A 13,691-nucleotide genomic window follows, 5' to 3' on the forward strand; every position below is an offset into this window, starting at 1 on the left:
ATGCTAATGCTTTTAGCTGGACATCTTTAATACAGCCGGTTAAAATACTTCTTTATGAATTAATGCCATTAATATGAAAACATGCTCACAATGATAAACAAACGTATAATTTAGACACACACAGAAGAAGAAGAAGAAAGCCAGCGCTAAGCTTTGGCAGCTAGCTTGATAATTAGCTTCCCCCTGATAGCTAACGTGGATTTAATGACACACGCAAGAAGCGTTCAGCTCCTCGGTGTCGATGCTCGTCGTGACTAACGTGTCTCCGACATCTTCAGACAACAAACGTGCGGAAAAGTCGTTAACGTTAGCAAAACGCGAACGTTCATATTCCTAGCTAGCGCATTAGCTAGCACGAGCGCAGCGCGTGCACCTGACTATTTCTTGCTCTTTTTTTGCAAATCTTGAATTAAACTCGTCAACGTACCGATGTCAAACACGTTATAAGAGTCGGAAGCTTTATTGTCCCTTCTTCTGTTAACATTTAGGGTGTCATAGTTTGTGGGTTACTGACTTAAGCTAGCTGTCCGCGAGACAGCCGTTAGTTGGACGGACGGGTAGTTAGTTGTAGTTATGTTGTCGCTGTGGAACTCTTCTTCGTCTTTTTTATTTCCGGCAGAGTAGCTGCTCCAAGGTGTAACTGCTGCCCCCTGCAGTTAAAAAAGCCTCAGGTCACACAAACTATCAGCATGTTTTAGTGCAGAAGTTACTCTTTAAATTATTAACTCTGTTACAATCCCATTAGAAATCAGTTGCAACTATACATATAGAAAACAATTTACAGTGTGATGCAAATTAATAAAAAAGTCTAAAGAATCATATTCATGGAGAAGCAAGCAATTAACATTGTTAATCAAACAAATACTTTAGTGTGTGCAAATGTTCTACATCACAACAGTAGAGAAACAGGCCCAGTCATTTTTTGGGCTGCCTTGTTAACTTAAAATATTTGCTAAAGCTCAAAAATGTCTGATCTCCAAACACCTAATGGTATCTCATTTAAAGAAGCTTTATTTTTCTTAAAAAATATTAATTATCTTTTTTTTAGACTGCAATGTCTTCATGTTTTTAAAAAACAAAACAAACAATATGATTTTACAGTGTTTGTAGTAAAAATCAAAATAATAAAAAAGATCTTTGGTAAATATACTTCCCGGCAGAAGTCACACAGACATAAGAATATGCAAATAAGTGTGCTCAGAGCACTTCAATGATCAAAACAGACTCACAAAAAGGCACAAATCATGATGTCAACAAATGTGGCCTGCGTTTATCGCACCAAGAAAGAAACAGGAAATCAAGACCCACCACATGTTTTTTTGCACATGACACACAAGACCTAACTCATAGATTATGTTGTTTATTAAAATAATAATACACATTTCTTGCAATTGCCTTGGGCTAGACATGATAGTTAAGGCTTAACATTTACAACATGTATAGACAGCTTGAAACGTAGAAAACAAAACGAGTTGCATGATATTGCGGACACTTCCGTCATTTTCAACCAAGACCTAATCTTTCTCCTTTTTGCATAACATTCTCATTAGGTGGAGCAGTGGACTTGGGTCTGCTATTCTTAGAATCTCTTCTCATATAACTAAGAAGAGCCTCGAGCTTCAGGGAAACTCAAATCACTGAAACCCAAAAATATACATCATATTCTGTTCGTATCAAACTTTTTATGTGCACAAACTAATGACTGGGTAGAGATAGTTTGCATTCACCTCCTGCAGATATAAACTGTTACACTGCTGCATATCTAGCTTTGTCACCAAGCGAAATAATTACTTGTCAAAAACTTTATGATAGCCACATTTTCTGTATGAAGGAAAATCAGGAACAATATGCAGCAAAGCATTTATGTTTGATTTCAAGACCATAAACACAACATATTTCGGATGCTCGCAAGTTTAAGCCAAGAGAATAATCATTGTGTGTGTGTGTGTGTGTGTGTGTGTGTGTGTGGTACCAAATTCATCTTTACTGAAATGAAATGAGCTTCTCTTGATCACGTGACTAAACTGAAGGCGGAGCCACCGATCAAACATTCCAAATCCATACTTGATGACATTTTCCATCATGAAAAAGAACACGTGTCACTAGAATTATTATAATAATAATAATTAGCCCTTTATAAACCAAATTTTCCTTCCAGATTTATCCTCCGTTTGCTCAGCGGTGGATTCTCTGGCACGTGATGAGATATTCGGGAAAAGCCTGCGTGTCGTTGAAGATGACGAACATCCCCGGCTTGGTGATGTCGTCGGTCACGCTGTCGTACCGGAGGGGAATGCCGTCCGTCTCCTTCAGCGGGGCCGTCTTCATCGAGTGGCAGCCTTTCGTGTAGTCTCCCGTGAGAACCTTCGACACGAAGACGTACTTGTGTCCGTCCGCATTCGGGGGCGAATACTGTTCCTGGACAGACAGCGCCGAGTTGACCGCAAAATACACGCCCTGCCCGTAGACGGTGGCTGCGTGGAGAAAACAAGATGTCAGAAATCGAGACAAGTTGAAGCGTGGCATTAAAAAAAAACAAAAAAAAACACACAACCCAAAAACATACCATTCTTTCCACAGAAGCTCCTGTTGAATCCGTGAACGCAGATCTCTTTCACGCACGTCTCACTTGTGCCGTGATAGAGAGTCCGCTCGACCTCCGGATAAATGGCGCGCTGCAGTACGCTCGCCTTCTTCAACTTGTACTGATTGTACAGCAGTCGATTCATGAGCTTCTCCACCTGGTGGAGGGGAGGGAGTGTTATTACAAGGGGCTTCAAACATATTGTTGCGTAATATGCAGGCTGTTTTTGTTTTCAATCACCTGTATGATTCGGATTTTGCTGTGGTATTCCTGGATGCTCTCGTAGAAACTCTTCACCACGTTCTGAAATTCATCGGACTCCTCGTCGACTTTGGTGGCCTCGGGCAGAGTTGACAGCAGAGAGTATTCCTCTTCTGTCAAACAAAGGATTTAGTCTTCATCACTGAATTCAGTTGTTGGATTAGATTGTGGTCATTTTTTAATTCATAACAGCATTATCAGCAGAGACATTTAGCAAAAAAAAAAAAAAGTGTCAAAAAGCAGTAAAAAAATGATCTGACGGGTAAAACATAACTGAATACGTCGAGAAATAATACTGTTATTTAAATGAATAAAATGGAGTAGCCAGCAAGCTAAGAGTAATAAATTCAGCTAGCAAGTTTAGAAAGAAACAACAAAATGACACAAAATGTCAAGGACAACACAATAAAAACCTATTTCCATTGTCCATCGCTGGCTAAAATGGTGCATTCAGATACATTCGTGCCTCATATTGTTTTACATTTTGTTCTAAACACACAGTAGGATCATCCTGCACTAGAACACTATAAAAGATCACTTTACCTGTTACATCAGCATCCAAATCCCCTGATTCCGGCAGCTTCCTGGAGATTTTCACACATTTCCCAGAAGCTACGTTCTGTTCCTGCATCTTCTCAAAGTTGATGACGTGGGGCTGATTGTCCAACAAGATGTCGACCTTTTCCATCCTCATCCTCAAAGCGCTCTCGATGAACACGGTGGCGTCGGGCGGATAAAGGGTGGCGTCCGAAGAGGCCGGGTCGTGATACAGCCACTGGACAGTCCTCAGGATTTCCCGGTCGGACACCGAAGAGGACATCTTCTCCAGCAGCAGCTTCAGATCGTACAACCCTCCGTGCACGTAGTCCTTGAAGCCGGAAACGGTGATGATGGTGCCCTGAACCTGGATCTCGACTCCGTGCTTCCGCTTGATCATCTCCAGACACGTCCTGTGGTACTCCGACATGTTCTTCACGGTCCTGTGCTCCATTTTCTCCTCCACCTGCCTCTGGCTGACCTTCTTCCCGAAGGCTATGTCCACGCGAATCAGGTCGCAGTTATAACCTGCAAACACAAGTAGCTGGAGGGTGTTGGCTCCCTTGATGGCGTCCTGCAAGGCAACGTCCTTGCCCTTCACCACCGGGGGGCTCTCGCTACTAGAAGGTGCCGCATTTTGGATCACTTTCCTGGACAGCTCCAAGGCTTGTTGCAGCTGCTGCTCCTCCTCCTCCAGGGACCAATGACTCGACTCCATAGAGTACTGGATGGCCAGAGACATTTGGGCCTCTTCTTCGAGGTTGCTAGACAAGCAGAGGGCTCCACCATTCAGCCCACTTGTAGGTTTCCCTTCAGCCGAGAGCTGGGAATCCTCCACGACCATCAGAGAAGACTCCGGGTCTGCCAGGCCGGTCGGTTCCTCTGCAGAGTACAGGTCCAAGTCGTCCATTTCGTCGGGTTGGTCTGAAATCGTCACCACATTCTCGAGTCCCTCATCGACGGTGGAGACGATTCTCTTCGCCTCATCTAAAAGGCCTGCAAAGAGGTCGACGGATTATTTGAAACTGCACAAAAATATGAGAAATGATTGCAGACCGGAGATATTACCTTTGTCTTGAGTTCCATTTTGATCCGTCTGCATTGCATCAGCCTTTAACTCCTGTGGAGAACCATCCGAAGCCACTTTCTGGAAGTTTCTGTGGGACATCATGTTCCATGCAGTTTCAAAGATGTCCTGAAATAAAGACAAATACAGCATTTCTGTGAACAATAATTCACAATTACATTCTACAATGTCTCTACTGCGCCGAGGTTCGGTATACTGTATAGTGTGGAAAAACGCCTCCAGTTGTTACAGATGTTTGCTGCGTCTCTGGGGCGCAGCGGCAAAGTCTGTTCGTTCGGGGGGAACAATGGCGCTCAGAAAAATAAAAATAAAAAGCATCCGTGTTGTATCGCCTGTGTTTGTGGACTCATTCACTTACTAATTAAGAATACCTCAGGGTTAAGTTTTAGGGTGTATTTCTACTGATTGGCACCCTCCTCAAGCTTGCTTATTGGCTCGAGGCATCCCAACACTAACTTTGATCACATTGGCATTTTCATTGTGTGGTAAGATAGGAAGAGATTATTCCTTGTTGGTGAGTGCAAGGAATCTGTCAAGCTATGATACGACTGGAGGCTAAGCTGCAGAAAAGCATCACATTGGCATATGATGTTGCCAGAACAATAACTCACAGAAACAATAAGCAAAAAATGGACAATTTGACAAACACAATATAAATATGGTACTTTTCGTTTTTGCATGAAATGGTTGCTGTTCTGCAACATTTCAGATGTCAAAAACTTACAAACACATTTAGAATTTACAAAATGGCATAAAAAAAGCATTTTAACAGTCCTCATAATATTATTACTGTGACAAAGAAAATCCAAACTGTGTGTCAGAAAATTCATTCATCAATCTTACAAATTGCCATGCTTTGGAAAATAGCCAGCAGTGATGCAGTTGATGGTCTGAAAACACAAGTATGTTTTTGTTTTTTTAAATCTGATGTTGGCCTCTGATATGCAGTAATGCCTTTCAGTTAGACTGAAACACTGTTTTTCCATACATGTGTGTGATAATTGAGCTGAGGCTGGCAACAAACGAGCGGCAAGACTGGTTTGACTTGCTAACTGAGAGGAAGTGAGGAGGAAGGGGAAAACACAAAGCATAAAAAAGGGAAACAGTTGCTCTGCTCCATCATTACGTTACCTGGTGTGGCAGGTATTCCCAGGGCACGAACGTTGTGCTGATGTAGACCGTAAACTTTGTCTCCATCTCCTTCATGATGCTCTTGCACTCCTTCTCATTGAAAAACCTGGTCACTCCCGGAGCGTTCACTGTGATGGTTCTGGTGCAGATAGAGGACACGACATCCTGCAACACCTCCTCGGCCATTTGACAAGCGGTCGCCGGGCCCTGGATCTATCGGGTGCGTTCACACAAAAAAAAAAAAAACGACAAAAAGATGAGAACAATCTGCTGGGAATTTCAAAAGCAATGTTAAAACAATGCACCAGAAATTAAGGAGGCAGTTGGCATTAAACCACTCTGCTTTGACATGTGACGCTGGTGCATCTCATACCTTCAACCCACAAACGTCCTCTGCTTCTAGAGGAAAAATAGACACCTGGTCCATGTCGGCCAACAGCTGATGACAATGGATCTGGATGTATTTCAACATGCCTGGCACCATCGAGATGACCGTCTCCCTTTCAATGGGCGTCGTGAGAAACTGCACGATCGCCGCCTGCTTCTCGCTCTCCATCCCTTTCAGAGTGAACACGTCGATATTCCCTCCTTGTTGCGACACCTTTACGGTGGAGAAGCCCAGAGCCCGCAGGAACTCGGACCACTCTCTGCAATACAACATGCACTCGTATTTCGAGTCCACCAGTATGCTGACGTGACACAGCTGGGATTTTAAAAAGATACACGCCTGGTTGGCCGAGTCCTGGGAAAGGGAGGTGACCACGACATTGCAGTCCGACACGGTGTACATGGCAGGCGACCCAGTTTGAGCCACAGTTTGCAGCAGACGCTCTTTGACGTCTTTCCTAGCGAGGAGCTGAGCCTCTTCTGACTCGAGGGTGAAACGAGCCTCGGCCATTTTGCCAAAACAGTCCAAGATGGCTTGTTTTATCTGCTCCACCTTTTGTCCGTCCGTGCCTGCAATGTGCACGTTATTGTCTTTGATTTGGATGGTGAGATTTGGGTGAGCCTTTTCAGTGTCCTGTCGGAAGGTGCCGAGTTGAAACAAAGCAAGTTTCACTGGGTCAGCGACAGGAATTTGACTTGATATTATTGATTCCACCTCAGTTTGCTCCTCCATGACTTCCTCTGCCGCCGCCGCCGCCTCCTCCTCCTCCACCACTGCTGCTGCACGGGCAGCGAGAGGCTTTGAAGCCGTTTGAGAGGAGGACTGGCTGTCTGCGTGGACCACCATGGGAGTACTGGTCTGCATCTGAATATCCTCAGAGTTTCTCTCAGTCATATCTTGGCTTCCAATTCCAGAGTCCTGTGACGTTAATCTTTCCGTGGGTAAGAGGAAGTCAAAGTACGGCCTCACGACGAGATCGGCGGTGTCCAGCTTGTGCGGGTGGTCGAGAATCGGGCCCACGGCTGTTCAAAGGAAATACAGACATTTGGGTTATTAAAGAAAACCAAAGGCGAAACAAGAGGTTTAAAAAAAGGTTGTATAAAACAAACTTACATTCATAATTGACAAAGGACACCTTGGCTGTGCGATCTGAAAGCATCGTGACCTCCTTCACCTTTTGATTCCCTCCTCGCCTGCTCTCAAAGTACAAAGTGAGCAGGTCTGGAGACGTGGCAGGGGGCAGGTTCTCCACCAAGACGGAGTCCGTCGGATCAGCCTGTTCCAGACTTACCTCGGCCCCGTCAAGTTTCCTCTTGGAGATTTTAACGCTGAGGTTTTGGAAATCTACAAAACAAGAAAACAAAATATATTAAACAATGCCATGAAAGAAATATTTGGAAGCGCTTCAAAAACAGAAAGAAAAACATGCGTGCTTAGCACACCTTTCGAGAGGGGTTGGTTGAGTAGAATGAGGATGAAATCTCTCCCCGGGGACGGATACAGAGTGTAGTCCGGCATGTTCAAGCCCATCAAGTTCTCCACATAGAGCTCTATCATCTCCGTGGTGGTGTTGGGGTTGATCCCCCGCAGCAGCAGTCTACATTGGTCCTTTGAGGCCGGCCTTCTCACACTCAGCTCGACGTTATGCAGAACGTGGTGCCCTTTCGACAGCACTCTGGCTGCAGCTGTCAAAGACAGAAGAAGAAAGAATTAGCATACATAATGTGTTGCAGCATATCAAGCCCAGTCTCTCACACTCAACCAGTTGAAGGTGAACTCAGTAAGTCCCTGAGGGTTTAGGCAAAATGACCAATTGAGAGACTTGTTCCATTAATCGTCTTCAATTTGAATTTCTGATTATCACTGTAATGCTTTGTTCCCACTTAAGTAATTGAGGGCTGTTCAAAGAAGTTGTGCCTGAATAATACTGTAAATATAAAACCTCTCACAAGTGCAGACTACACCTGTGTTGACTACGATATTGTTTGTTGATGTTACTAATGATTTCTTTTTTTAAAAGAAATTTTAAAGATTTTGAAGCAGCTAATGTCAAATCCCCCCCTACAAATACTCTGCTGCCACTTGCCTTCTGCCTCTTCAAACAGCAGTACGGCGCGGTCTCCGTTCTTCTCCACAGAGACGAGTGGACCTCCGCCAGAGCGCCGCTTATTCTCAAAGTACAGAAAGAGCAGCTCCTCGTCCACTGCTGCAGGCAGCGCCAGCACCTCCACCGTCCTGTCCTCTGGGCTTTCAACAGGCATTCTGAAAAATATTGCCGGTGAGTTTTAGAGATTACATTTTCAACAATGCATTATTTTGCTTTCCTTTAACTGCATGCAAAGTCCACTCAAACGTGATTGGTCAATACTACTCGGACTACAAATGAAAAAAACACAGAACACTTCAGAGACCAGAACCTTGTTCCCTCGTCAACTTGGGCTTTAGGAAACTGTGGAAGGGTAATTCTTCAGACTTTTTAACATTTACACGAATGACACTTAAAATATATCAAAAGCTCTCACACCATTTGATTTTGCAATACATTTAGGAAATATATAATTGGAAAATTAAGTATTACATTTTGTAATAAATAATGAGAAATTGCATTTGACTCAAATGACTATGCATGTATTAATATTTGACCATATTAAGCACAAGACAAGTGATAATTACTATTAATGCTGTACATATCAACCACTTGTTTCTTTTGCACCTCAGTCCTGTACACACTTTATTTTGTATTATATACGATTTTAACCGATTCATTATTCTAATGTTATCTGTTGTCTGAGCACTATCTTTATCTATAATTGATTTAAACATTTGCACTGTTGCTGTCATTGATTGTTGTTTGTCTCGTCTAAATGTCTAAAGTATGCACCTTCCGCCTAACAAAATTCCTCATTTGTGCAAACATTCCTGGCAATAAACGGTTTCTGATTCTAATTCTGATTCTGATTCTACTGAATTTCAAACAGACTTCCACACAAGAGTGCAAATAAGTTTCTGGGTTCTCCATAAGCAGGTAAACAGAAAGTTACCATTTAAAAAAAAACATATAAACAAGACTGTGTGACGATTAAATGAAACGCAATGTTGCTTTAATTTGACGTTTGACAAACATTATATATCAAAAGTATACTTCTAAAACATATGAAAGGAAATATTAAGTCAGAGTCAATGTTTTAAACTGACTTATTTACAACATACAACATTAATTTCATCACAGAAGCACAACAACCACATTTTCGCATTTTAAACGTATTTTAAGGGCTAACTTGAGGATCTGTCCACGTGTTAGAGGACAGAGTAAACTGCCCTGTCAGTGGAGACTCTGGCCTACACAGCGCTGACATGACTGAGGCTACCTGACAGGAAGCTCTCGGCCTTCGTAGCAGCTCACGAAATGTTAAGGTGCTTCATTTGCGACATGAAACATTTCCTTCAACACAGTAACTGTCTGTTGTTCTTCCACTGCGTGCAGTTTATCTGAAGCGTCTGTTTTTCTGCGGTTAGCTCTAGAAAGTGAAACTAGAAAGTTAGCTCGCTGCAGCTGCCATGTTTGAACACGGAAGCGCTTTTTTTTTTTTTTAAATCGCATATGGTGTTTATTCTCATACAAATAATAATATACATTCCACCCATGTGTTCACATGTTTGTTGCAGCATTACTTACCTGTTGCTAAAAGGTAAACATTTGCTCATAAAGTCGTTCCGCGCAAACAGGTTGACCCAGAGACCGAGCACTTCCGTGTTGTGCTGCTCGTCGGGCAGGGGCTGACGTCATCAGCTGCACGATTTAAAGGGGAACGCACAGATATATTCAAAGACCCAAACCCAATGTCCCCTCTAACCCTAAGGCCTTGCACCCTAAACCCTCAGAGACTTACTGACTTCACCTTCACCTGGTTGAGTGTGAGAGACTGTAAGGGCTTGATATGCTGCAACGCATCATGTTTCCAGAAAATGTGAACAAATGTACAATTGTTGATATTTATTGCATACTTTTTACTCCCTACTTTGAACGTCTTCCAGGCTCTTTCCTCACAAGATAAGACATATTCTATTTTATACTGAACTATATACTGAACTTTATACTTTCATATAAAAAATATATAAAATCTCTGCTTCCATTTTTCTGATTACATGTGTTTTATATGCACCCATCTTTACTCATTAATGTTTATGAGTAAATGTAAATTGCACGCCTCAAAGTCCGTAAGAGTGGAGATTAGGAGTGGGCCATGGACTTTGATACGCTTCCTTGCAAAATCCGCAAGGGGTTTATTTGATTTTGACTATAATTATGGCTACAAGTCCAATATACTTGCATGCACTTCATCATACAGTGTTTATTATGAGTTTATATGTGCTTGATCAGTGTTCCATACTGAATTATTATGAGTGAATGAGACCCTATAGGCTGTAATGCAACTACTATATCTCATAAATTATAAATGTTTTTATTATAAGTGGTGTGTGTACAGTCTTTTGGGATACGTGATTAATTCAAGGGTTCTAGAAAAGTGTAAAGAAGAAATACAAAATTAAAGAAGTAAAAGTCTACTTAGATACATTGTCATTTTGGTTAGAATATGTACCTTAAGAGATATATGGCACAAAACAAAGATACAGGATATACTTTAATTGTTTGCCAAACAAATTATAACTGTGAATTGGAAGGACGTGAAACTCCCAATCATACTAAAACCGGTTATTTCTTTCTTTTTTTCTTTCTTTCTTCTGAGGTTTGATGTTGTAAATGAAATAAAAATTACAACAATCAAAATAAATAATTGGCCTATGTATGTATGATTAATTCATGTGCCATGCTGAGTGCGTTCGTATACGGATGAGATATAAATAAAGCAGTGGCTGAGCAGCCATCAAAGTCAGTGCTTTCTATACTTCATTACCTTTCCATGCCATTATTATTAACGTAAACATAGATAATCAGTAGGCCAAGCTGAGCGTTTTTAATTTTTAATGCAGCATGCACATTGCATAAAGGCTGAGCTTCAAGTAATGTTAGTGAATGTAATTCCATGTAGCCTTCAAGGCAGCCTCTATCATGCCATCAATAACGTGTCATCATTATAAGTTTTGATGTTTGAAATAAGTTTGGGCTGTTTACTCAACTATATCTCGTGGATTCATAATTTAAAAAAAGGATAAAGAATTAATAAGGAGTCTGATTTCTGATTCAGCAACCACGCTAATTATACTAATTTGTGAAAAGGAACACGTTTCTCCCACAGCAGCCTGAAAACAGCTGTACTGTGAAGTCAAGCTGTGATACGCCGGGCTGCTTCATAATGAAGCAAAAAAAAAATATATATATAAGCCAAGAAGTGTGTAGCAGCACGCAGGGCAGAGTCTGCAGGGATAACAACCGTAGCCTACATTTTTAATCTCATTTAAGCTTTCAATTTAAAAATCAAACATCCTGCTGAAGCAGTTTACCCTCCGCTATTTAGATTTGGTGTTGCATTCCGGTGGTATCACATGACGTGTTTAATATAGATTATTTTCAGCAAAAAACTAAAATGTTGAGTATTAAATGGAAATAAAGAATAACCACAATAATCTGCTGGCTTTCACACATTTATATTATCAGTAAAAGTCTAATTGCAGTGGACAAAGGAACATGTTTCTGATTTCATCCTTTAAACGTAATCAGTTTAAAGCATGGAGATGAGATGAATATGTAAAGGAAACAACCTTCCCAACAGCAGAAAGAGACACAAGTTCAAAGTTGTTGCCCAAAGGCAAAACATATATGTTTATAGAAACAATTAGTATGCTGTACCTCTGACATGTGATGTATTTCTCTTCATCTTTTATTTAATCATCAACCTAAATAATTGGTATACCGGTCAGAATACCGTACAAGCTGCATCTATATTACAGCTTCCCACAACATATATCAAAATACATGTGTATATTATTTATTAATAAGCCTCCTTGTCCTTTTCAGTTATTTGAGCAAAACACTCTAATTATGTATTTCTGTATTGTGGGAGTTCACTGACAACTGAATGATGGAATAACGCAAGTATTTCATTATCCATCCCTCCCACACAAGTCAGTATCAATGACCTGAAAGTGAGAAATTACACAACGGCAATAAAAATGTGAATGTTGTGCTGCTTTGTTTGGGTTCATGTAACGATACAACAACTTAGGCCTCAGCTGGATTGAAGTGTAGGTCAAATAAAGGTGTGTGACAGACAGTTTTTAAAAGCTTTGTTAATGCTATGAGCATCGCATCGGTCTTATAATGGACCAATCAAGCGACGTGATGCTGATACGTGATCTTTTCCACTAGGTGGCAGCGTCCCCTGCAGAACAGACGTCTTCAAGGTGGCCGTCATGTTTGAATTGAACAAATATTGTGGTGTCAGCCGGCTCCCACGTGGAGAGGAGAAAAAACCTTGAAGACCCTGACAGGGCAAAGGCCTTATGTTTCAAGGCACATGGAGACAATCCTAACCTATTTCACGAGCAGAATCAAGAAGAGTTACAATGTTTCAGAGCAGAATCCTTTTGGGTGGAAATGAAAAGTCATAAAGCGTTCACACATAGACAACAATTTCAGTAAATGCAGCTGATTAGCATGTATTTCGTCAAAACTGCAAAGCAAGATATGTTGCCAACTCATCGTTGTTTACTAAACAATACTGACGTGTACTTAAGTGGTGATATGTCATGTATCATGCATATGGCGCTTTAACGATGCGGTGTGCAGGATATGGTGGCATCTAGTGGTGAGGTAGCAGACTGCAACCGACTGAAACTCCTGCCGCCCGCCAAGCGTGGAGGAAAACTAAGGTGGTCAAGGTGAACGTTTGAAAATGGCCCTGTCTAGAGTTAGTGTGTGGTTTGTCCCTTCTGGGCTACTGTAGAACGTGGCGACAAGCTTCAGGAAGAGGACCCACTTCGTATGATATGAACGATATAAACGGGTTATTCTAAAGGTAACGAAAACACAACGATTCTTATTTTCACGTCATCATACGCTGAAGAAAACACACTTTTCTACATTTCTGCCGATGGATCACGCTAAATGAGACACACTGTTCCTTTAAAATGGACTCTGTCCACACAATAACATCAACTTGTAAAGGTTGCTGACAAATTAAGTAATATAGTGAAAATAATTACAATACAGTGCATTTTGATGGTCAAAACCTCCCATTAAAGGCACTTGAAACCTACTTTTTATTAATAATATATGTCACAATGTACATCAGAAATTTACAGTATTGATTTCAATGATAAGGCACCCCTGTATAGGCTGTAAAATATGCCCGATTCTCGTGACGAATGATAAACGTCTACAACCTTCAACAAGAACCTGGTGTTCTTGTGACACTTCAATGATTCCTATCATTTTTCCATAACACTGAGTCATATATATATAGCACAACTCTTAAGCCACCTCTCGCTGCAGGGCTCCTGTAATAGAGCCCTTTAGGGTCAGTGCACTATTCCACCAATCAGCCCCAAAACAATGTTTTTTCATCACCGGCTGCTCAATTTATAATGAGCTGTGTAGTTAAAAAGATGTAAATAAAAATGATTTGTGACCCAACATTTCTTGAATGTGACCTTTGACACTGCGCTGATCGCTGCAGCTGCAGTGATGTTCTGCTGTAGTAACACTGGAGGCTCATGGGTAATGAGGGCAGTACTGAGGGTGT

At 41.5% G+C, this 13,691-nt stretch overlaps 1 protein-coding gene across 1 annotated transcript; it reads right to left on the reverse strand.

Moving 5' to 3' along the window:
• Positions 1-1,054: 1,054 nt before the first annotated feature.
• Positions 1,055-8,249, reverse strand: parp10 (poly(ADP-ribose) polymerase family member 10; the record flags this gene model as incomplete). Its single annotated transcript, XM_079232154.1, has 10 exons — positions 1,055-2,474; positions 2,567-2,741; positions 2,825-2,958; positions 3,389-4,378; positions 4,451-4,577; positions 5,601-5,813; positions 5,974-7,010; positions 7,102-7,332; positions 7,431-7,673; positions 8,075-8,249. 10 exons carry the CDS (start codon positions 8,247-8,249, stop codon positions 2,176-2,178), a joined length of 3,624 nt encoding a protein of 1,207 aa, XP_079088280.1. The 3' UTR covers positions 1,055-2,175.
• Positions 8,250-13,691: the final 5,442 nt, after the last annotated feature.

This window comes from Taurulus bubalis (assembly GCF_910589615.1).
Source record: "Taurulus bubalis genome assembly, chromosome: 16".
NCBI lineage: Eukaryota > Metazoa > Chordata > Actinopteri > Perciformes > Cottidae > Taurulus > Taurulus bubalis.